The 21,175-nt window shown below is 63.9% G+C and overlaps 3 protein-coding genes across 5 annotated transcripts in view; 1 reads left to right on the top strand and 2 right to left on the bottom strand.

Moving 5' to 3' along the window:
- Window positions 1–1,046: 1,046 nt before the first annotated feature.
- Window positions 1,047–4,404, bottom strand: GHDC (GH3 domain containing). Its single transcript, XM_064400065.1, has 8 exons — window positions 4,105–4,404; window positions 3,894–4,024; window positions 3,244–3,820; window positions 2,807–2,990; window positions 2,646–2,717; window positions 2,406–2,539; window positions 1,967–2,055; window positions 1,047–1,860 (listed from the first exon to the last, which is right to left on the bottom strand). Exons 1-8 carry the CDS (start codon window positions 4,331–4,333, stop codon window positions 1,660–1,662), a joined length of 1,617 nt encoding a protein of 538 aa, XP_064256135.1. The 5' UTR covers window positions 4,334–4,404; the 3' UTR covers window positions 1,047–1,659.
- Window positions 4,405–4,831: 427 nt separating this feature from the next.
- LOC135286825 (signal transducer and activator of transcription 5B) lies at window positions 4,832–20,291 on the bottom strand. 3 transcript variants are annotated; one of them, XM_064400058.1, is made up of 19 exons: window positions 20,174–20,291; window positions 10,264–10,401; window positions 10,023–10,179; window positions 9,851–9,940; window positions 9,533–9,707; window positions 9,328–9,458; window positions 9,087–9,238; window positions 8,857–9,012; window positions 8,596–8,775; window positions 8,372–8,459; window positions 8,153–8,275; window positions 7,911–8,003; window positions 7,587–7,793; window positions 7,323–7,417; window positions 7,126–7,256; window positions 6,296–6,466; window positions 6,040–6,091; window positions 5,745–5,852; window positions 4,832–5,677 (listed from the first exon to the last, which is right to left on the bottom strand). In XM_064400058.1, exons 2-19 carry the CDS (start codon window positions 10,389–10,391, stop codon window positions 5,551–5,553), a joined length of 2,364 nt encoding a protein of 787 aa, XP_064256128.1. In that variant the 5' UTR covers window positions 10,392–10,401; window positions 20,174–20,291; the 3' UTR covers window positions 4,832–5,550. The 3 variants fall into 3 exon arrangements, with proteins under 3 accessions (XP_064256128.1, XP_064256130.1, XP_064256129.1); XM_064400060.1 differs by having other exon boundaries at window positions 6,311–6,466; XM_064400059.1 differs by lacking the exon at window positions 20,174–20,291 and adding an exon at window positions 13,546–13,677.
- The window catches only part of ATP6V0A1 (ATPase H+ transporting V0 subunit a1), an 80,885-nt gene continuing 67,000 nt past the window's right edge, over window positions 7,291–21,175 (top strand). Inside the window, exon 1 of the mRNA XM_064400049.1 lies at window positions 7,291–7,298. The gene's annotated coding sequence lies outside the window, so the exon portion shown is untranslated. The remainder of the gene's footprint in view (window positions 7,299–21,175) is intronic.

The raw sequence follows: 21,175 nt of genomic DNA, 5'->3' as shown, positions 1-21,175 counted from the left end.
CCGGGCCGGGGGCGGGGACGCGGCGGGGATGGGGATGGGGATGGGGATGGGGATGGGGATGGGGATGGGGATGGGGATGGGGATGGGGATGGGGACGGCGCGGCCCCCGAGCTCCGGGCTGCAGCGGCGGGGAGCGCGGACGGGCACCGGGCACCGAGCACCGGGTACCGGCACCTTCCACTGCCGGGGCATCCCCGGCCTCCGCCCAGCACCGCAGCGCCCGGGCCCGGCAACCGCCCCATCCCGGTGGGACCCCGGCCGAGCCCGCACCCTGCGGCCGGGCACGCAAACCCAGCCTGGCACCCTCCAGCCGGGCACCCGCACCCTCCAGCCTTGGTACCGGCAGCACAAAGGAGCCTGCACCCAAAACAAGCTGCTCCCTGCAGCCGGGCGCTCCAACCGACCCTGCAGGCTGGCATCCAAAGGCAGCCGGGCACGCAGCAGCCCGGCCCTGCCCAGCGGGTTCCACCCCGGCAGCCTGCCCTCCCTCCGGGGTGGCACCCGGGCATGGCAGTGCCAGCAGAGCCGCCCAGCGCAGCCCCGGCCCCGCACGGCGCTGCTAGGCAGCAGCTCCAGGCTTTTGTTTCGGGGTGCTCCCAGCCCAAGGAAAGCTTCTCCCCGACCTGGAGCAGAAATTTTGCTGCAGGTTTTTCCAGTGCAGGCCTCAGCCTGGTTCATCCTTGGTGAGGGTCTCGGCTGTGCTGGGGGATGCTTTGCTTTGTGTGAGCCTTGTTCAAGACATCATCTCCTGCCCAGCAGCAGCAGCTGCGGCACAGCAGGTGCCCCACACGCCCTCACCAGCCCTGGAAATAACACTTAATGAGCAGGAGGGGAAATGACCAGTCCCTCCCGATGGTACACATGTGCCTCAAAGGCACAAAGAGCCTGGTGCCCCCAGAGTGCTCAGCTGGTTAAATATTCATGACTGCCCCTTCCCCAGGACCCCTGAGAACAGCAGCAACTCCTCAGCCCCCAGAACAGTCAGACTGTTTGAGCAATCTCTTTAATGAAGATTAAAAATAATAGTCTAAAAAATCAATCCCAGAGTGCAGTCCTTTATTTATTTTTAAAAGATAATCCTCCTTTATTTTGCATTTGGTTTTCAAAACATTAAAAGCAGCCCTTACCAGAGCTTATTCTTAAACCAGTGGACATGCACTGAAGCCCAGCTGGGGCTGCTCTGTGACACCTGCCACCACAGCCACCTGAGCCCTGCCTGCAGTGTCCCTGCCAGGGGACAAAATGCCACAGGGCCCCAGTGCTCAGTGATGAGGCACAGCTCTTCTGCTCCTGCAGGTTTCTGCTGAGCCCTCTGCCTCAGCCACGGGCTGTGGTGCACAGTGCTCCCTTGGGAAAGGCACACACTCCACTGCAGCTGCAGGTGCTGCCAAGGCACTGAGTGAGGGGTCCTGCAGCTGCAGGATCCCACTGCCCTGAGGCTCCCAAGCTCCTGCTCCATCTCCACAGCAGCACTGAGTGGTGCCCACCAGTGCCTGCTGCTGCCATGGATCACGGTGAAGCTCACTGTCTCCATTTGCTCCACTCAGCCCTTGGGGCTGGGCACCCTTGTCCCCACGCCCTCCCACCCCGGGCACACGGCCCCTCCTCAGAGGGTGCATGCCAAGTGACCCCCAGGGTGGAGGGGCTGCAGGAGATGCCCTAGGAGATGACTGCTCCCTGGATGAGCTGCAGCAGCTGCTCCTCACGCAGGACCCTGGGCATGGGCACGGGGGAGCCCAGAGCTTCCCGCAGCCGGGGGAAGGTCCTGGGCCTCACCAGGTGCAGCCGCAGGGGCCCGATGCTGCCCTTGAAGCGGAAGGATTTGTAGATGGGGAAATCCTCCTGGAGACACTGGTCCAGCTGCAAAGAGAGGGCAGCTGCCTGTGCTGGTCCCACGCTGCCACACCAGCTCTGTGTGCTTCAGCCACCCCACACAGCCCCAGGGCAGAGCCCGTGTCCTGCTCACCTTGTAGCGCTGCCCCTCCGACAGGTCCCGCAGGCCCTGCAGCTCCATGAACACCTCGTAGTGGGGGGCACAGGGCCCCGAAGAGTCACCTGGAGCAGAACCATGAGGAGGCTAAAGCTGCCAGCTTCCTGTGCTGCAGCACAGGCTCCTTGCTGGCCAGGCAGGGCAGGAACTTGCAGAAAGCCCAGTCAGGGCACAGCACAAATTGGGGCGCTGGCTCCACTGGCCACAGGTTTACACCAAGCAGGGCTGGGCAGAGGCAGCACGTGGCAATGTGAGCTCCCCAGACCCCCCATCCTTGCCCACAGAATCCTCACCCCTCTCCAAGGGGCAGAATTTTGCTGGTGCCAGGGCTGTGCTGCAGCACAGGAACCCTGCAGACCCCCATGCAGTGCCAGCTACACTTTTAGGGAGCCTTGTACAGCTCAGGGGAACTCACCCAGCAGGCTGCTCTCCACACAGATGTAGTCAACCAGGCGAGCACCCGGCCACACGGTCAGGGTGCGGCACAGGCTCTGGCAGAACTGCTCCTCAGGGATGCTCTCACCTCGCACGCTCAGTGTCTGGCTCTCCCTGCGGTGCAGGCACACAGGGTGGGTCACTGGCACCCTCCTGTTAACACCCTGCTGTAAATGGGCCCAGCTCCTGAGGCGAGGGACAGGCAGTGGGGTGTCCTCACCTGCGCACAGGTTCCACCACGGGACACTGCTTGTGGAAGCCAGTCACCTTCAGCACCTCCCCAGTACAGCACCTGCACGGGCAGGGGGAGCGTGAGGGGGACACGGGTGCACAGGGCTGGGGCAGGCAGCCCCCCAGGACTACACAGCAGGGAGGAGGCACCTGTACTCTCCTGGCTGGGCTGTCACAACCAGCCCGTACTCGCGGCCCTCCCAGAGCTCATCCAGCAGCACGGTCCGTGGCTCCTTGCTGGCCAGGCAGGGCAGGAACTCGCAGAAAGCCCAGTCGGGGCACAGCACGAATCGGGGCACTGGCTCTGCTGGCCACAGGTTTACACCAAGCAGGGCTGGGCAGAGGCAGCACGTGGCAATGTGAGCTCCCCAGACCCCCCATCCTTGCCCACAGAAGCCTCACCCCTCTCCAAGGGGGAAGTTTTGCTGGTGCCAGGACTGAGCTGTTTTGAGGTCACAGGAAGGGAATGCAGCACAGAGAGGCACCAGCATCTGCTGGGGCAGGGAGATCTGTGCTGCCATATGGCAGCAGTTCCCTGTGGGCACGCAGGGCAGGCCATGGGGACACGCCAGCGTGGGGACACTCACCTCCTGCTGCCTGGTAGAAGGGGCAGTAGAAGGGCAGCCCCTGGCACTCGGCTTGGAGGAGGGAGTCGCAGTAGAGCCGCTCTGCACCGTACATGGTCCTCACCACCACCACCTCCAGCCGCGGCCACAGGCGCAACGCGATGCCCTCAAAGCCGCGGGCACACTCAGCACGGAGCTGGGCTGCCCGGGCAACAGCCGGGGTCAGCAGTGCCTGCAGCTGGTCCCGCACCCCCTCGGGCAGCCCGGGCTGGGGGCTCAGCCTGCCCAGCTCCAGCTCCTGGGCCAGCCGGGGCCACTCAGCCCGCAGGGTCAGCAGCGCGTCGTGCAGCTCGGCTGCCAGCCCGGCCTCCAGCACGTGCAGGGCACGCTGCCGCAGGGCAAAGAGCAGCTGCACCCGCAGCGCCGCGGCCCGCGAGGGCAGCGCGGCCGCCGCGGCCGGCGCGCAGTACAGGCTGGGCAGCGGCCACGCCGCCGGGGCGCGGCGACAGCCGGGGCTCCAGTGCAGCAGCGCCGTGCCCCGGCGGGCCAGCGCCCGCGGAAAGGCGGCGCCGAGGGCATCCAGGTAGAGCAGGGAGCCCTGCGGGAAGGGTCGGGTCAGGAGGGCAGAGCCTGCGGGGATCCGCGCCCACGCCGCCCGCCGCTCCCCGTACCTGCAGCCGGGGGTCGGTGTCCCAGCAGCCGGGGAGCAGAGCCCAGGGGCGCAGCGGGGCAACCGGAACCCCCGGCGCTTCGTCCCGACAGGGCTGCCCCAGGGGATGCCGCTCCTGGAACTCCTCCCAGCCTGCCGGGAGAGGCACAAGTTGAGAGAGGAACCGCGGGACCGACCCCTTCCCGGCCCGCTTCCCGCAGCCCCGCGCGCACCGCCGGCCGTGCCGGTGCCGGTGTCGGTGCCGGTGCCGGTGCCCAGCAGGCGCCGCAGCCGCCGCTCCTGTCTCAGCCGCACGTCGCTGTCCAGAGCCTCCAGCCGCCGCCGGTACCGGCGCCCGGCGCGGCGCAGCGCGGAACGGAATAAGCGGTGCCGTAGGGCAGGGATGGCCATGGCCACAGCCACGGCCACGGCCACCACCGCCATCGCCACCGCCAGCAGCATCGCGGAATGCGGACACCGCCCCAGGGCACGGCCCCGGGCCCGGACCCCCCTCACCCAGCCGGCTATTCCGCCTCCGGCAGAAATGACGGAGATTTATCGCGCCCGGCGCCGCCCCCCTCCCCGCTTCGGTTTTATTTTCATTTTCACCTTTACACAGCACGCCCGGAGCCCCCCGCGCTCGGCGGGGAATTCAACCGCAACTGAGCCCCCAGTACCAGCGCCCTCTACCCCTCCATCAAGAGAAAGTTCCCTCTTTGGAAAAACAGGGCCATTGATCCGGTTTTCTTTACTTTTTGCCCGAAAAAACGGCCCCAGCCCCTGCTGCTCAGGGCAGCCCTCCCGCCCGCACAGAGCCCCAGGATCCGCCCGATAACCCTGCCCTCGGGGATAGGAACCCCGAACGCCGGGCCCAGCCCCAGCATTCATCTGGTACACCCAAGATGTGGAGCTCCCCAGAGGGACCCACCTCTGTCCCAAGACACACGTGGCACCCAGAGCTTTTGTGTTACAAAAATATTCCGTGCTTTATTTACTCTGTGATAGAAAAATAACATGGCCAGGACCCCAGAGTTTCCCGCCCAGGTGAGGGGAGAAGCAGCGGGCAGAGGGCTCCGCTTCCCCAGACCCCCTGCCCACCCGCCTGCCCTCGCTGGGTGCCCTCGCACCCTGCCACCCTCGTGCTGCACCGGCTCCAGAGGGGACACCGAGGCCGGGAGCCGGAGGGGCTCCTGCATCCTTGGGGGCAGAGGAGATGAGGTGCAGGGACCCTGCCACTGTGGAGCAGAGCTCCAGCACGGGCTGGGGGAGCCTGGCAGAACCCCTCCTCTGCCCTCTGCCCTCACGCACCCGCGGGGGAGAACAAGAAGGCGACATGTACATTCTTAGTGACGACTGCGAAAGCGAACCTGAGGCCGGGCTGGCGGCCCCTGCCCCAGCAGCCCCACGGGGGGTGAGGGGCTGCAGGGCCAGTGCTGGCAGAAGCGGAAAGCCGAAGCTGGGCCTCTTAAAAGGAACATACAGGAAAACCATGCGACAAATCCGCTGCCGTTTATACAAGGGCATAAACACCAAAGAGCTGGACGCCAGCCTGTGTTTCGGGGCAGCACAGAGCAAATCCTGGGGGCAGGGCCCACCCGCTGTCCCCTGGCACAGAGACACGAACACAGCACAGTCCCCGCAGCGCCGGGGCCAGGGGCAAGGGACCAGGCGCCTGCCTGTCACGACTGGGCGTGGGGGATCCACTGACTGTCCACGGGGCGCCGCAGCAGCTCCTCCACGTGCCTCGCCACATCCATCGTGTCTTCCAGGTCAAAATCACCCTCGGGGTCCAGCACAGGGTCGGGGCTGTGGGAGGCAGGCGGTGAGGGGAGGACCAGCTGCAGCAGTACAGGGATAGGGGTGTGATACTCACTTCTGGGTGTACATGTTGTAATGAGGCTGGGAGCAGACGGCAGGCGAGGGTGCCTGGTCCATGTAGGTGGCCCCTCCAGGGGCAGAATCTCCTGATGCATTGACAAACCTGTGGGGAAGGGTCTCATGAGCACTGGGTGCCCCACAGGTGGTGTCACCAAGATGTCCCACAAGGCTCAGCACCAATGTGGCCATTGGTGGTGGACCTGAGCTCCGCAGTGCCCTGGGCTGCCACCCAACCCAGCCAATTCAGTGGTCAACCACTGCCCAGGATCTGCCTTCAGGGTCACACTTACTCTGGCACCACTTGCTTGATCTGTGGCTTCACGTATCCATCCACAGCTTTAGCTAGAGAGAAGGAGGCAGCACTGAGGCCCCAAGCACCAGCACATGCCACGACCCCGGGCAGTGCTGGGGGCTCACGCGTGGCCAGCTGCAGAGCCCCTGTGGGGCCGGTGTGGCCCTGGGGCAGGGGAATGCCGACAACACCAGCTCCATCCTGGCTGGATGGACAAAAGAGGGGACACAGGTGGGGTGAAGGGACAGCGCTACCTGGCGTGGACTCACAGAGAACCGGCGTGTAGTACTTGGAGAACACCTCGTCCTTGGGCCGGTCGGGGAACACATAGATGAGGTAACTGAGATCCCCGAGGCGGTCAGCCAAGGAGCGGATGGAGAAGTCCCTGGTGGTGAAAGGCATCAGGTTCCAGAACATCCTCTCAGCTGCAAGACAAGCATGAGGATCACGGTGAATCCCGGAATTTGCAGCAGCTCCTGGCTGTGCTCTAGACGTGGGCTGCGAGGTCACATCAAGCAGCAAACAGCATGTCCCACACTGCATCCCTCCCCCAGCAACAGTTGAGCATAAAGCACAGGTCGCCAGAAAATGGGATAAGATAGGAGGCACAGCAAAGCCAAGGCAGGTCTGGCCTCATCCTGACATGTTCCCCCACCACGGGGCTCTGTGGGGCTCTCTGGTGCTTTTCAGTCATGTAGCTTTCCAAAGCTCTTGTGAACAGCAACAGACTCTTGCATGGGGTCAGACCACCCCTGACAACCCCTGCACTGGGGAGCACCACTGAGTAACTGCATTTCATATAGTCTACATCATTTCCCAGGGCTGGGTTGGAGGGTTCAGCCTGGTTCCTCCTCCCTGCTGCTGCCAGCGTTTGGGCCTGACACAGCCATGGCTGCAGTGAGTGAGGGCAGCACTGCTCCTCATGGGACAGCCAAGGCATTCTGGGGGCTCTGGCGCAAGCTCTTTCCTGAGGATGACTCCAGCATGCCTGCTGTGACAGTGCCAGTACCCCAAGGGCATGAGGTGGCCTGGCTGGGGCCAGGGATACTCAGTCCAGGGATGCCAGTGCCTGGCACACACTCACAGGAGTCGAACTTCCAGGCAATGGTGATGCCACCGATCTCCGAGTCGCTGAAGCGCAGCAGGAAGGTCCCGTCGGGCTTGTTGATGAGCAGGTCGTGCGCCTGCTGCTTGTTGACGAAGCCCAGGATGGCCCTAGGCAGAGTAGGGCGTCAGGGCTTGGGGCTCGGGCCAGGCTGCACAGGGCAGGGCGGCTCTTACCCGTCATTCCAGTGCGGCTTCAAATGCTTCTTCAGCACCTCCATGACCCCGTCAAACCACTGCCAGAAGGTGTAATTCCTCCCAGGCAGGTTTTCCTGTTGAAATCTCCAGATAATGAGCACTCCTGTCACTAGCCTCTGAGCCTCTGTTACACAGCACAGCCATTGGGAGCAGCAGCAGAGACTCAGGGACCCCCAGGTGGGTATATCCAGCCCTACAAGCAGGAGCACTAGGGGGGCTCTGGGCAGAGCCCAGGCCACTTACCCGGTTGAACTGGGACCAGGACACTGTGGTGCTGCTGTAGTCCTCCAGGTGGGAGCTGGTGCTGTTGAAGAGCTTTTGTGCCAGGAACACCAGGTTCTCCTTGGTCAGCCCACGGCTGCTCTGCACCTCTGCCTTGAACTTCATGTTGAGCGCCTCGCAGAGCTGTGGCCACTGCACCTTGTCGGGCACAGCGAAGGGCACGCGGCCCTGGGGGCAGAGAGCATGGTCAGCACCAGCCCTGCCTGATGTCCCACCAGGAGGCTGAGCCCTACTCCCACACCGGGCAGATGGGGCCTGTCCTGTCCCCATGGCACTGGTACTCACAGGCTCAGCAAAGGCGTTGTCCCAAAGCACGGTGGCCGTGGCATTGTTGTCCTGGCTCCCATGCACAATCACCACCACAGGCAGGGACAGTGTCTGCCGAGAGGAGGGAGACCAGAATGGGCTGTGGGGCACCAAGGGAGCATCACCCACAGGCACCCATGTGGCCCCAGCCCAGTCCCACTCCTGTGGGCACAGTGCCCATGGCTTCTCTAGGGCCTGCAGAAGGGACACAGTGGCTTTACCTTCACCTGGAAGACCAGCTCATTCCCACCGACACTGAACTGTGACTCAAAGAGGATGGTGAATTTCTCCTCTGTCACTGACTCAGCCCCGCGGCGATCCGAGCGCTTGATCCGCTTCAGGGACTGCAGGGACACCAGGGGTGAGCATGGAGGAATAGATGGGGACAGCAGGGTGAACACAGGGACACAAGGGGACAGGACAGGGAACGGGGCACTCACCATGTTGCGGAAGTGGGCGCTGAGTGTCCCAGTGGCCTGGTGATACTCCATCACACAGCAGTTGTTGAGGATCTCCCCGCTGCTCTCACTGCCACAGGAATGCACACAGAGTCAGGGCACACCAGGACTGGGAGCCGTTCAAAGTGCAGCCCTTCCCCAGCCCCACACCCTGCTCCCCACTGCCATGGCAGCCCCAGCCGCACACCCCCAGCCCCTGGCATTACTTGCGGGTGCTCTCGTTCTTCAGCAGGGCCTTGGCTTGCTGCTCGCTGATGATGGTGGCCTTCACTTGAGGGGGGTTCATGTGCACATTCAGCTTCCCGCCCACCAGGAGCCTCACAGTGGCTGCAAACTTGGTCTGTGTCTTCAGCACTTGGGGAGGCTGCTTCTCGATGATGAAGGTGCTGGGGGGGCAAGGGGATCAGGGGGGCTGGGAAGGGGGCAGGGCCAACCTGGCCCCCCACCCAGCTGGGCCCAACTTGTACCTGGTGACCAGGGCAGAGATGATGTCAGTGATGGTTCCGTTCAGCTCTGACAGCATCTCCTCCACTGGGCCTGGGATCGGCAGCTGCTGGCACAGGTGCTCAGCACGGCGGATCTGCTGCCGGTTCTGCCAGATGATCTCTGCCAGCTTCTCACACCTGGGGGGAGCAGGGCTCAGCATCCACTGGGTTCAGCACCCCGTCCCATCCCACCCACCCCACCAGGCACTCACCAGGTCTGCAGCACATCCAAGGTGCCTTCAGGAGGGCCTCCATTCCCCGCCAGCTGCTGCCGACGCTTCCACTGGATCAGCTCATCATCCAGGATGGTTGTTTGCTGCTTGCGCAGCAGCTGCAGCGTCTTCTGGTGCTTCTCAGCCAGGTCCTGCCAGGTGGGACAACATCAGGGGTGCAGGGACAGTGTCACAGGGACCATGGGGACAGCGTCATGGGGAGCCAGGTGGCATCACTCACCACACGGTACTGCTGTAGTGTCTGGGCCTCACGGTGCAGCCAGGCCTCCAGCGATGCCTTCTTCTGCTGCAGCGTCGTCTCCCGTGACATGCGCTCCTGGGGGCCCAGCTGGGAGAGCTGGGAGAACTGGGCTGGGGGACAGGGCATGGTGTCAAGGCTGGCCCTGCCAGCACCCCAGGCCCATGCCCCTCGGCCCCCCACCCACCTTGGAGTCGCATGTTCTCCTGGTACTGGATGATGAAGTATTCCTGTGTCTGCTGCAGCTTTTTGAGCTCATTCTCCGAGTCCTGAGTGATGAGCCGCAGCTCCTCGAAGGTCTGGTTGATCTGCAGGTGCTTCTGGGACATGGCGTCCACCAGGGAGCCAGATGGGGAAGGGCTCTGCATGTGGCACAGGGTGCGCTCAGCACAACGAGGAGACCCTCCCCAATCCTGCCTCAGGGCTGCTCCCATCATCATGGAGAAGAGCCCCTGAGCATCCCCCCACCCCGTCCCTCTGCTCACCCCTCCCAGCCCGCACTCACATTGTTCGCCTCCCGCACCAGCCGCTGCTCGTGGTAGAGGATGTGCCGGATGCAGCGCACCAGCTCCATGGGGCATCGGTCATACGTGTTCTGTGGGGAGAGCACTGCCTGAGCCAGGCACAGGGCAGGGACCCCCCTGGCCTTGCACCCCTGCCCACAGCCCCCCACTCGCCTGCAGCTGCGTGGCGTAGTGCCCCAGCTTGATCTTCAGCAGGAAGCCGTCCTCACCCACTTGGTGGTCTGCCTTCTTCTGCAGCTCCTGGATCAGCCCCTCCAGAAGCTGTGTCGCCTTCACATTCTCCTGGGGGTTGTCGAGGTCGATGGAGTCCCTGCGTGCAGAGCAGAGCAGTGTCAGGGCACCTGTACCCCGGGGCAGCCACAGCACCCCCTGGGAAGGGCACACCCTGACCTACCATGCCTGGCTCTCGATCCACTGCGACAGGTAATGCCGCACCTCGATGGGGAAGTGCTGCCCATAGAGCGCCTGCATCTGCCGCAGGGCTTCGCCCTGGAGCTGCTGGGCCTGGATCCACACCGCCATGGTTCAGCACCTGCGGGAGACACGCTGTCAGGGAGACACACTGCCTCAGCTCCAGCAGGAGACAGGCAGGCACTGTGCTCCGAGGGGTCTGGCCCCCGCTGTACCCACACCCTCGGCAGGAGTGCCTGAGTCCCTGCTGCTGCCAGCACTGTCTCCAGCTGCTGAAAGATAGGGCATGCGGGGGCAGTGGACCCTGACTCTGAGTCACCCCCTCTTTTCTAGGAACAGCCCTGGGGGTGCCCGGGGCCAGGGACGTGCCTCTGCATGGCCTCTCCACATGGTTCTCATTTCCCCTCACTGCACCACGGGATCGCAGCCATCGCTGGCCACGCAAATGAGGAAACAGGCCAGGGGGAGGAAGGGCTGCCCAGAAATCCAGGGTGACGCAGAGCAGAGGCCCCCCCTGCGCTCACCCCACTCCTGCCCACACCCTGGCAGCGCCGGCAGGCAGGAACAGCCCCAGCCCCATGAGCCCACGTGGCACCACAATCCCTAACAAGTCCCCAGCGCCAGGGCCGCTGTGTACCCCATGCCCTGGTGGAGACACATGGACCTTCCCAAAACAGTTTTGGGGCGGCTCTGGCTGCATGCAGGGATTCCACCCACCACACAGCTTGGCTCCCCGAGGGGCAGGCAGGGATGAGATAGTGGCGACAGCATCTCCACTAAAATCCAGTGTGTCCCCTGGGTCACCTGTGGCTAGAGGGGGCTGGAGAAACAGCCTGCAGCTGGCTGTGTGAGGGTGATGTGACAGTGAGTGACACAGGAGGGTCTGGGGGGCTCACGGTTCCCCCTGAGTGAAGAGGCAGCACTACAGTAACCAGCATTCAGATACACTCACACTCTATCCACCTGGGATTTGGCACCACACGGAGGGGCCAGGCAGGGGCACAAGGCCTTGGATGTGTCCCAAGGCCAGGTGACCAGGCCAGAACCTGATCACTGCAACGGCTGGTGACAAGCAGAGGGGCTGAGCCAGTGGCGGCTGTGCTTCCCCCCCTCCCTGAAACATTTTATTCAGCCTCAGAAATACCCAGTGGCCCACAGGGCTCCAAAAGAGCTGGTGCTGCCATACAGTCAGGGGCACATGCTGGGGGACAGTGGCAGCAGGTCCGAGTGGAGCAGCCACAGCCAGAGCCCCCGAGCCACGCACACCCGCCCCTGAACAGGAAGAGGAACAATAACCCAGAGCTGGCTAAAAATGAATTTTTCCTCTATAAAAAGGGAGGAACGTTTCCACATTCACAGAAATCACCAAGCTGGAAATGCTGCTGGCAAGGAGGGGCCTGGGGAGGCAGAAGAACGCCAGCAAGGAGGAAAGGGAAGGTGGGATGGCTGACAGCAGGACGTGCTGCTGTTGGAAATTGTGGACGCTTGATAAGGGGCAGAGTCAAGAACAGCCATGCCAGTGCCACTGCACCACAAAGTGACCGAAGTCCCCAGGACTGTGGGGACATCTGCACGGACACAGAGCAAACAGACACTGCCCTGCCTGTTGATAAAATGGTGATCTCTTCCCATCTCACAGTGACAAAACATTTCCTACTCCACTCTAGCATGTTGTCAAGCAACGAGTCTCTGGCTGCTCTGTGGTGAGCTGGCAGGCACTGCATTTGGCCAGTGCCAGCCTGGGAGCAGGAGCACCAGCACCACATCTGCCTCTGCAAGGGGCTGTGCAGTGACTGACGGTGGCAGAGCTCAGCTGGTGTGTGCCCCAAAACACCATTTGCACCAGGCTTGAGCACAACTTCCACAGACATTGTCAGTGCAGCAGGGCATGCAATTTCTCCTGGGGGAAATTTGTCTCATTTTTGTCTCTGTGTCCCATCTGTGGGCAAACCAAACTTCCCCAAGGGCTGCAGGGTACCCTGACCACCCCAGCACAAGCAACCAGTGCCATGGGAAGACTTTTGGCCCTGAGACTCAGCACAGCTGGGGCAGCAACTCTGTCAGCATAAGCTTCAGCACCACGATCCCACTGTGATTCCTTTCCAAGCAGCCCTGCTCCTGCACCTGGCTGCTGCTGGCAGCCACTGCCCTGGCCTGGACCATGCCTAACATCACTTTCCAGCATCACACTCCTCGGTGGCACCACCAGCTGCCTGAGGGATGGGAGCCAGTGACAGATCCACCCCCGTGCCCAGGGACATTCACCCACCCCAGTGCCACCTCCAGCCCCAGAGGGGCCACTGCAGCCTCAAGCACTGCCATGGGTCAGCCAGGCACGGCAGCCACCGGCCCCATGCACACTCCAACAACTGCAAGAGGCAGATAATTGTCGTGGTTTAGGCTACTTTGCATTTACTCACTGGCAGCGAGCTGGAACCCACCCGTCACTGCAGCTCGGTTAACCAGCAGCACTCGACAAGCCACAGCGACGAGCTCACCAGACTGACTGCCTGTGAAGGGGCACAGGCAGCAGCTTCCCGGGGTAGGACCACTGCTGAGGACAGACCCCAGAGCTGTGGAGAGGGACCCCAGCAACACAGGGACCGAGCAGAGAGGGGAGCCAGCAGACATCATTTCTGCCTCTTACGGCCTCACTGCCCACTGGTGATAGGGAAGCACTGCCAAACCCAACGCAAAACAGGAGAAACCCCCTCAAAAAGGGCACTCAGAAGGCCAGAGGCAGCAGCGAGGGGAGGGGAAGACGGGGAAGGCGGCAGCTCTGCTGGGGCTGGGGGCAACCAGGGGACTGACATGATCACACTGGGAAAGGGTCGCAGGAACAGCGGCAGTAGGCACCAGCAAGTCCCAAGCTGCAGGAGAGCCAGAGCACATCCGCGGGCAGACAAAAGGAGGGAAATGCCTCACAGGATGAGGACGGCAGCAGCAGCTTCCCACATGCCACGAGCACGGCAAAACCCAAACACAAGCAGCAGCTACCCCGGGGCCGGAGCACGCTCTGCACGGGATGCTCACTGCAATCCGCCGCGGGACGCTCCCTGCACAGAGCCAGCCCCAAGACCTCCTCGTGAGCAGGACACCCCTGCCCTGGTGCTGGCACAGCCCCCGACAGCAGCCTCTTGCCCAGGGCCGTGAAGAGCCAGGCAGGGTCCAAGGGCTAGCCAAAGGCCTGGGGGGACCACTGGGCTCTGGCTGTACCCTCCACCCCACTCCCTCGACCCACGCAGTCCCTCGGCTCCCGCACTGCCCTTCGCCCGGCGGTCTCCGGAGCGGCGTCTTCGCGGGGCAGGGGCGCGGCGCTGGGCCCCGGCGGCAGCGGCCCTGCGCCCGCCGCGCCTCCCGCCGCAGTAAACACGGACACGTGGTTTCTCGGCACCTCCGGGAGCCCGCGATCGCTTCCAGGTCAGAGCCGGCCCCGCTTGTGGCCGCAGGGCCGGACCCTGCACCCTGCGGTGCTGCCGCCGAGGGGCTCCGGTGCTGCCGCGGCCAGCGCTGCCGCTGCCCCCGGCAGGCCCGGCGGGAAGCTGTCCCGCAGCCCCCGAGGTGGGCGGCCCCAAGCAAGATCCCTCCAGGGCAGGATCCGGCCCCCAGACGGGCCCCGGACACGGTGGAGGTGACAGCCGGGAGCGGGCGCTCGGCACAGCGGAGGGCTCCGGTTACCCCCACACACAGCCACCCCTCAGCGGCCCCCGGCCCGCACCAGCTCACCGCAGGGCCCCGCTGGAGCCCGGTGTGCAGTGCCCGCTCCTGCAGCCGCCCTCAGGCCCGCTGCAGCCCGGTGTGCAGTGCCCGCTCCTGCAGCCAGCCGCCCTCAGGCCCTCTGGAGCCCGGTGTGCGCTGCCCCGTCCTGCAGCCGCCCTCAGGCTCTCTGGAGCCCGGTGTGCGGTACCTCGTCCTGCAGCCGCCCTCAGGCTCTCTGGAGCCCGGTGTGCGCTGCCCCGTCCTGCAGCCGCCCTCAGGCTCTCTGGAGCCCGGTGTGGAGTGCCCGGTCCTGCAGCCGCCCTCAGGCTCTCTGGAGCCCGGTGTGCGCTGCCCCGTCCTGCAGCCGCCCTCACGGCGCTCAAGCCCCGCTCTGGCGTCCGGCCCCAGGACAGCCCGGCTACGGCTCGGGGCGGGCACAGCCGGGCTCCCGGGCGGCCGTTTCGCTGGCTGCGCACTACAGGAAGGAGCGGAGAGCAGCTATTTCCTTCCAAAATGTCAGGTGCCTGCGCGGGACAGCCTGCCCCCGAGTGCTGGCAGCCACCCCTGCCACGGCTGCCGGCGGGGCGGCACGCTCTGCCCCTCGGCCCCTCACACCGCCCCGGGGCCAGAGTAGGCACAGCCTCTGCCCTCAGCCGGCACAGCCTCTGCCCTCAGCCGGCCCTGAGAGCCAGGGAGGGACCCCAGGGAGCCATGCAGGAGTTGGGCAATGGGGAAGATGGGACCCCCTCAGCTGCACCCCCAGCTTCGCTCACGGTCCTGGAGCAGGAGCACCGGGTGATGGTGAGCAGCCCCCAGCCCTGCTCAGAGCTGTGACACCGACACATTGTGGAGCTGGCACAGAGGCCAAGGGCTGCTTGCATGTTTTACACTGGTTTCCAGCTCTGCCTGGGAGGTGGCAGTGCCCACGGGCACGGGAGCGAGCTCCTTCTAGAAGCTCCGTGCTTTGATGGGGTTTGTCTCCCACGGAAAGCGGCAGCAACTGATGGCTTCGCTCTGGTGGCATCGGGGAGGAGGCAGCCGAACCGCTCAGCCCACACTGGAAACATCTGTACCGTGACACTCATGAAAGAGGCATGGCTGGCTCTGGTAATCCAATGTGCCCCCCAAGAGCAGAGGCGACAGGCCCCACAGCAGCAGAGTAGGTAGGCAGAGGTGGAACTAGCAGCACCAGGACTGTCCAAGTGTCCCAGCAACTCTGAGAGCCAAAAGCAGAGAATCCACAGCGTGAATTGCACCACATGCGTGACCTGACCCTGCCCAGAGGGGACACCAGCCCCACACAGGCAGAGATGCCCCAGCTGGGGACTGGTGCCAGGGGCATCAGTGCTGGGGGCTGGCGACAGCTCATCTTGCACCACAGGTCAGGCTCTCTGCCTGCCAGCACTTGCCACCCTTGGGAAAGGTTTTCCTCCTCACTTCAGATTTCTTCCAATCAGAGAGGCCCAGAAACCTGCGTCAAACCAAAACCACCAAAATACCCAGCAAAATCCCTTGAATCCAATGGCTGGAACCTCGAGAAAACCTCAGTGCACCAAGAGCCACCGTGGGGCAGGCACAGCCAGATACAGGCACTGCCCAGGCACCAGTGGGGTTCCTTCAGACACTGAGCATGCAGCAGCACCAGCACTGGTGGGCAGGACACATGCTGCAGCCACATCAGCAGAGTCCAGTGCCCAGCCAGCCCCATGGGCACGAGTCCAGTGTAGCTCCTGCAGGACATCCACTGTGGGGAGCCCAGTCCCTGCCAGCACTGGTGCTGCCCCAGCCATAAACCCCCAGACAGGATTAGAGACTCTGGGCAGAGCTTTAATTACTCCTGGCTCCCTGGGGCCAAGCAGCTGAATTAACTAGCTTTGGGGCTGGCACAGCAGGGAGTTGCCAGCTCAGAGTTCTGGAGCTTCCCCTGGCTTGGTGGGGGAATCCCAGGGCAGGCACAAAGCCACTGACCACCTGCAGCATCCCAGACTCCGGCCTTGCCCAGGCAGGGATGTGCAGCTGCCCTGTGCCAGGACACTCAAGGAAGGGATTTTCCCCCCACACTAATAATGACCAACCTCAAATCCCTGTGATGCCACGCTGAGGGCACACCCTGGGGTCCCACAGGTTCTGTGGCAGCCTCCTGCACCGAGGCCAAATCCATCACAGCCCCTGGCTCGGTGCTAATCCCTGCTCAGACCTGCGCCAGCCCAGGAGGGACAGGCTGGGCGAAGGACCTGAGGATTAAGCTCATTTCAGCATCGAATTAGTCCCGATTGGGGTCTGGAGACACAATTTCATTTTCTCTGCCATGCTCCAGTGAGCTCACACAATGGCACTAATCCACCCACAGCCAGACTGGATTTGCTGGGCAGGACCCAGGTGGGCTGGGGAAGATGTGGGCACCAACGGCGCTGCTCTGGCTGCATCCATCCCCTCAGATCAATGCCATGCTCCAGCTCTCCTTGGGGCTGGGGACATGGCGCAGGAGCCTCCTCACCCCTGGCATGGCTGTCCTGCAGAGCCAGCCCAGCTGGCACAGCAGAAGCTTTTGGATGTGTGGTGAGCAGGGAGAGCCAGAAGGACACCAGAGCAGCTCCTGCATACCCCCATTGCACTCCCAGAGTTCATCTCCAGCAGCTTTGCACACAGAAATGCTCTTGCACCACGTCAGCAGAGGAGGATGGAGAGGAGTAAAGCCTTGCCTTTTGAAGAGGGGATACACAGACATCCAAGAATGCTGGCAGGAGGGGGGACTAGTCAGACAGTGAATAAAACAACCAACGTCAATGGTTTGTGCAACAAAACCCTCAGTCAAATCGAGAGATGGGTGAAGCACAGCGTGCATCCATACACACACAAATACGTCCAGATGGGTTTTGGCTTTCCTAGCCCTGGGATGGGCTTTCCAGCCCCTGAAGCAGCAGAGCTCCTGCCCCTGAGCTGCACCATAAGCCTCACCACAGCATCTCCACAAGCACGGCCAGAGAAGCTGCACCCCTGGGCCCACAGCCCAACAGCACCAGGGTCGGGTATTCACACCAGAGAGGACAAAGATCATTTTACAGCAGTTCCAGCTGGTGCAGGGACTCAGAACTGCCAGCAAGAGCAGCCTCTTTCTCTGCTAAAGGCTTTGCAGGGCCACTGAGTGATAGGGACAAGAGGCCAGACAGAATGAGCACCCAGCACATGGTGGGCAGGGCTGGGTCACTGCTCTGGCTCTTTGAGGCAGTCAGTGGCTCTCCAGCACCACCCTTTTCCCCAGTTCCCTCCCCAGCAGAGCTGTGCTATAAACCAGCTCATAACACAAAGTTACACAGAAAGTGGAGATTGCAAAACTCACCAGTGACTGTTTGAACCGGGAATGGGTTGTGACTGTGCTGTGGTTCAGCTATGCTGCTGTGGCTGTCCCAGCTCGGCGGCACATCATTCCTGACACAGTGGGAAGCAGGACCCAGCACTCAGGGAAGCACTGAGTGCCTGCGAGCAGCCCGTGCTCCTGGCCCCTCTGGTGCAGCCAGATGGGTGGATTCTGCTTTATCAGCAAGTCAGCTCAGCCCTATCGGCCAGGAAGCCGTGTTCACAGTGTGCCTCCCCCTCGACGTTTCCCAACGCGGCGGGAGCAGCGACGTGCAGCAGCCTACCTTTTATCAGCCAGCAGATGTTGCTAGAACTGTTGCTGCATGTGAAATTCAGGCATGCCCAGCACCACTTGGATCCCTGCACCAGCCATGCGGTGCCAGGGTAAACACCCCCGCCCCCTTCCTCCCGGGATCAAAACACTTGGGGGTTGCAAAATAGACACCCCATGAAAGGAAAGGCATGCCACAGAAACATTACAGCTGTCGAGGCTACTTCTCCCGGAGCGTGCCGGAGCCCCGGAGCCAGCACAGCCTCCCAGGCTGGAGCTGCCTGCATGGCTGCAGAGCTGAGCCCTGATCCGTGCTGGCAAGGTAGGCACTCCAACCCTAACCCTAGCCATGCCCTGGATTCCCTGCAGTGGCTGCTTTGAGGGCAGCATTCACAGTGTGTGGGACACTGGGAGTCACCACAGCCAGGCAGGCAGAGGGATGCTGCCACCAGCACAGGTACCCAGGGGATGCTGATGGCAGGGAGGTCCCATTCACCCTGCCTGCCATCCCGCTGGCATCCCAGGGCTGCCGTGAAGCCTGCTGAGTGTGACCCACCTTACAGTCATTCCTTGCAAACTAGAAAGTAATTTCCCAGCCGATGGGGCCGTTTCAGTGTACTCGGCCCAAAGCAGTCGCCACTCGCCGCCCACGGCGTCGCACAGTGCAGGGAGCAGGGATTTTTTGCAAGCAGGGTATCTGAGTTTTGCTATCACTCGAGAGAGAGCTGGGAAACCCCATGGCAAAGCCATCACCGTCACTTTGGAGTCAGCACTTCCCCTGCAGCGAGAGGGGAAGGTCCCTCCAGAGGCTCTGTGTGCCCTGTGCTGAGCATCCCCAGCTGCAGCTCCCTGTATGGTGAGAGCATCCCTAACCCTGCCCCCAAAGCACTGGCCTTGGCACAAGGCAGGTGCAGCAGACCCAGTGAGGTGGCTCTAGTGACAACTGTAGGGACTCAGCACCCCCAAAGCAGGGCACTATCAAAGTGCCACAAAACACAGAGTAGGTGACAGCCACCTGTCACGCCCTGCTCCCTGCCCAGCTCTCCCATGTCCCTGCACACAGGTTGTTGGCACCTCTCAGCCCACACCAGAGCTCCTCCTCCTCCTCATGATGCACCCACAGCACAGCAGGGCACAGCACAGCCCTCTCCAGCCCCAGGGATGAGCAGCTCCCCAGGAACAGTTAAAAAACCCAGGAAGACAGCCTCCATCTTCACAACCTTGGGACCACATCAGGTCAGGCTGCCACCCTGATGGCTTCAGGAGCACAAGGACCTGACCCAGGAGTCGGGACCTGGAGGAGAGAGCTCCTACCATGGAGGGCTGGATCCTGGTGCCCACAGCAGTGCTGAGGCTCTGCAGAGCACCTCCCTGTGCCTGCACTAAGTGCCCCTCGCATGCCACTGCTGGGGCCCACACTGCTCTGGGCACAGGCACGAGCACTGCAGGGACCCGGGTGGCTGCAGGCAGCCAGCACAGCGAGCCAGCCCACAACCAGGAATGTCCTGCTCTAACCAAGGGCCCGGCACCACAGGGACATTGTGTGCAATGCTCCTGCTATGGACAAACCACTGAGCTACCCTGAGCCCAGCCCTGTCTCCCCTCCACAACCCGCCCAGACATTGTCACCAAACCGCTGCTGGTCACTGCCCCGTGCCACGGTGTGCCCAGCACGGCAATTCACGGAGAATTGAACGAGCCAACAGCCCCGGCCCATCGGCCGTGCCAGCGCAGCTCGGGGCGCGCTCAGCAGCGCCGGTACGAGCCGAGCACCGGAGCCCCGGAGCCGCCGGGCAGGAGCTGCCCGGGGCCGGCCTGGCACCAGCCCGGGGCCGGCCGGGCACGGAGCCCTGACAGCTCCGTAACCCGCTGGACAGGTGGCCGCGGCTCCCGCGGGCTCCCAGGCACCGGCCGCGCCCGAGCTGGGTGAAAGGCCACCGGGCGCCGCGGTCCCCGTGGTGCCGCCGCTCCCGCCGGGGAACGATCCCGAGCCGCGTGTGCCACCGACAGCACCGGCGCTCGCACTCCCGCCATCCCGGTCCGGTGTGCTGCCGGCGGCGGGACCCCTCCGGCACGGCACGGGACTCCTCGCGCTGTCCCGGATCCTCCCCTCGGCCCGGGACCGGGACTCGGGGCCGCCCTGCGCGGCCGCCGCTCCGGCGGGGCCCGGGTGCGAAAACCGGCCCCGCTCGGCCGGGCGAGGAGCGCCCCCGCCCCGGGATGCGCCGCGGCACCAGGACGGGCCCGGGACGCACCCGCCGCCCCCTCGGAGCGGCCCCACTGTCGCCTCCGCCCGCCCAGGGGCCCGCGGGCCCAGCCGGGCTCCCGCCGAGCCCCGCGCCCGGCCCAGCTGCGCCCGCCCGGGGTTACGAAACACCAACAGCGCGGACCGGACCGGACCGGACCGGACTAGAACGCCCCGGCTCCGGCCCCGGCCGCGCTGCTCCCCGCCCGGCCCTGCTGCGGAAGGCGGACGGGGTCCGGGCCCGCTCGGTCCGGCTCGGTCCGGTTCGGTCCGGTCCGGTCCTGGCACCAATGACGGCTCCGCGCTCCCGCCTTTGCCCACCTGCGGCCGCGGCGGCGGCTGCGGCTCCGCTGCTCCCGCGGCTCCGGCGGCTCCCGGCGCTCGGCTCCGCCGCCGCTCTGCCCCCGCCGCGCCCCGGCCCGGCCCGCGCGGCCCCGCCCCGCCGCGGCTCCGCCCCCGCCTGCCCCCGCCGGCACCGGGAACGGCACCGGGAACGGCACCGGGAACGGCACCGGGAACGGCACCGGGAACGGCACCGGGTAACGGAGCGGTACCAGTCACGGGGCGACGGCACCAGGTAATGAATGGCACTGAGTGACTGCACTGGGCACCGGGCAGCAGTGCCGGTACCGGGCACGGGATAATGGCATCAGGCAGTGGCACTGGGTGACGGTACCGGGCACGGCACAGGGTAACGCCACCAGTACCGGCACGAGGTAATGGCACAGGGTGTCATAAGTGAGTAGTGGCACTAGCACTAGAATTCAAAACGGCTTCAGGCTTCAACACCAGCAGCTCTGGCAGGACACAAACCAGTGCCAGAATTTGGCAGTAAGTACCAGGGAAGCCCAAAGCAGCACCAAGCCTTGGTTCTGGGAGCGGGAATGACCAAGGCAGTACCAGGTGGCCACAGACGTGGCTGCAGGGCTGCCCAGGCTGACACCAGGCCCTCTGTGTGAAGCAGCCCTGGCTGCATGGTGCTCCTTCCCACCACAGGCCTGGGCTGACACTTTGCAGCTACGTGCATGGCCGAGAACCCCAGCGCTGCCACAACCTCCGGCACCTGCTGGGACAGGACGCTGCATCCCTTCTTCCAAGCTGCCACATCCCCTGCGAGCTGTGAGGAGACCCAAGGCACTGCCAGCTCCTCTGCAGCTGCTCGAACAGGGAAAGTTAACAGCGGCCATAATAAAAACATCCTGAGGAGCTCTTGCGCAGCTGGCACCCACAGCAGACTCCTCCTGGCAGCACTGGCACCCCCGGGCAGCGGGGTAGCCCGGGTGACGGGCACCCCGGGCGCGGCTGCCGTGCGGTGGTGGGCAG

This window comes from Passer domesticus, chromosome 27 (assembly GCF_036417665.1).
Source record: "Passer domesticus isolate bPasDom1 chromosome 27, bPasDom1.hap1, whole genome shotgun sequence".
Classification (NCBI taxonomy): Eukaryota; Metazoa; Chordata; class Aves; order Passeriformes; family Passeridae; genus Passer; species Passer domesticus.
This window is presented reverse-complemented; position numbering and strand designations above follow the sequence as displayed.

Coding starts and splice junctions, on each gene's coding strand:
- LOC135286825 (XM_064400058.1), bottom strand. CDS start 10,391: ATGGCGGTGTGGATCCAGGCCCAGCAGCTCCAGGGCGAAGCCCTGCGG. Junction 6,092..6,295: donor TCTCTGTGAGTCCACGCCAG/GTAGCGCTGTCC, acceptor CCTTCTCTCTAG/CTAAAGCTGTGGATGGATAC. Junction 5,853..6,039: donor ATCAAGCAAGTGGTGCCAGA/GTAAGTGTGACC, acceptor CCTTCCCCACAG/GTTTGTCAATGCATCAGGAG.
- GHDC (XM_064400065.1), bottom strand. CDS start 4,333: ATGCTGCTGGCGGTGGCGATGGCGGTGGTGGCCGTGGCCGTGGCTGTG. Junction 3,821..3,893: donor ACACCGACCCCCGGCTGCAG/GTACGGGGAGCG, acceptor CCCTTCCCGCAG/GGCTCCCTGCTCTACCTGGA. Junction 1,861..1,966: donor CGGAGGGGCAGCGCTACAAG/GTGAGCAGGACA, acceptor CTCTCTTTGCAG/CTGGACCAGTGTCTCCAGGA.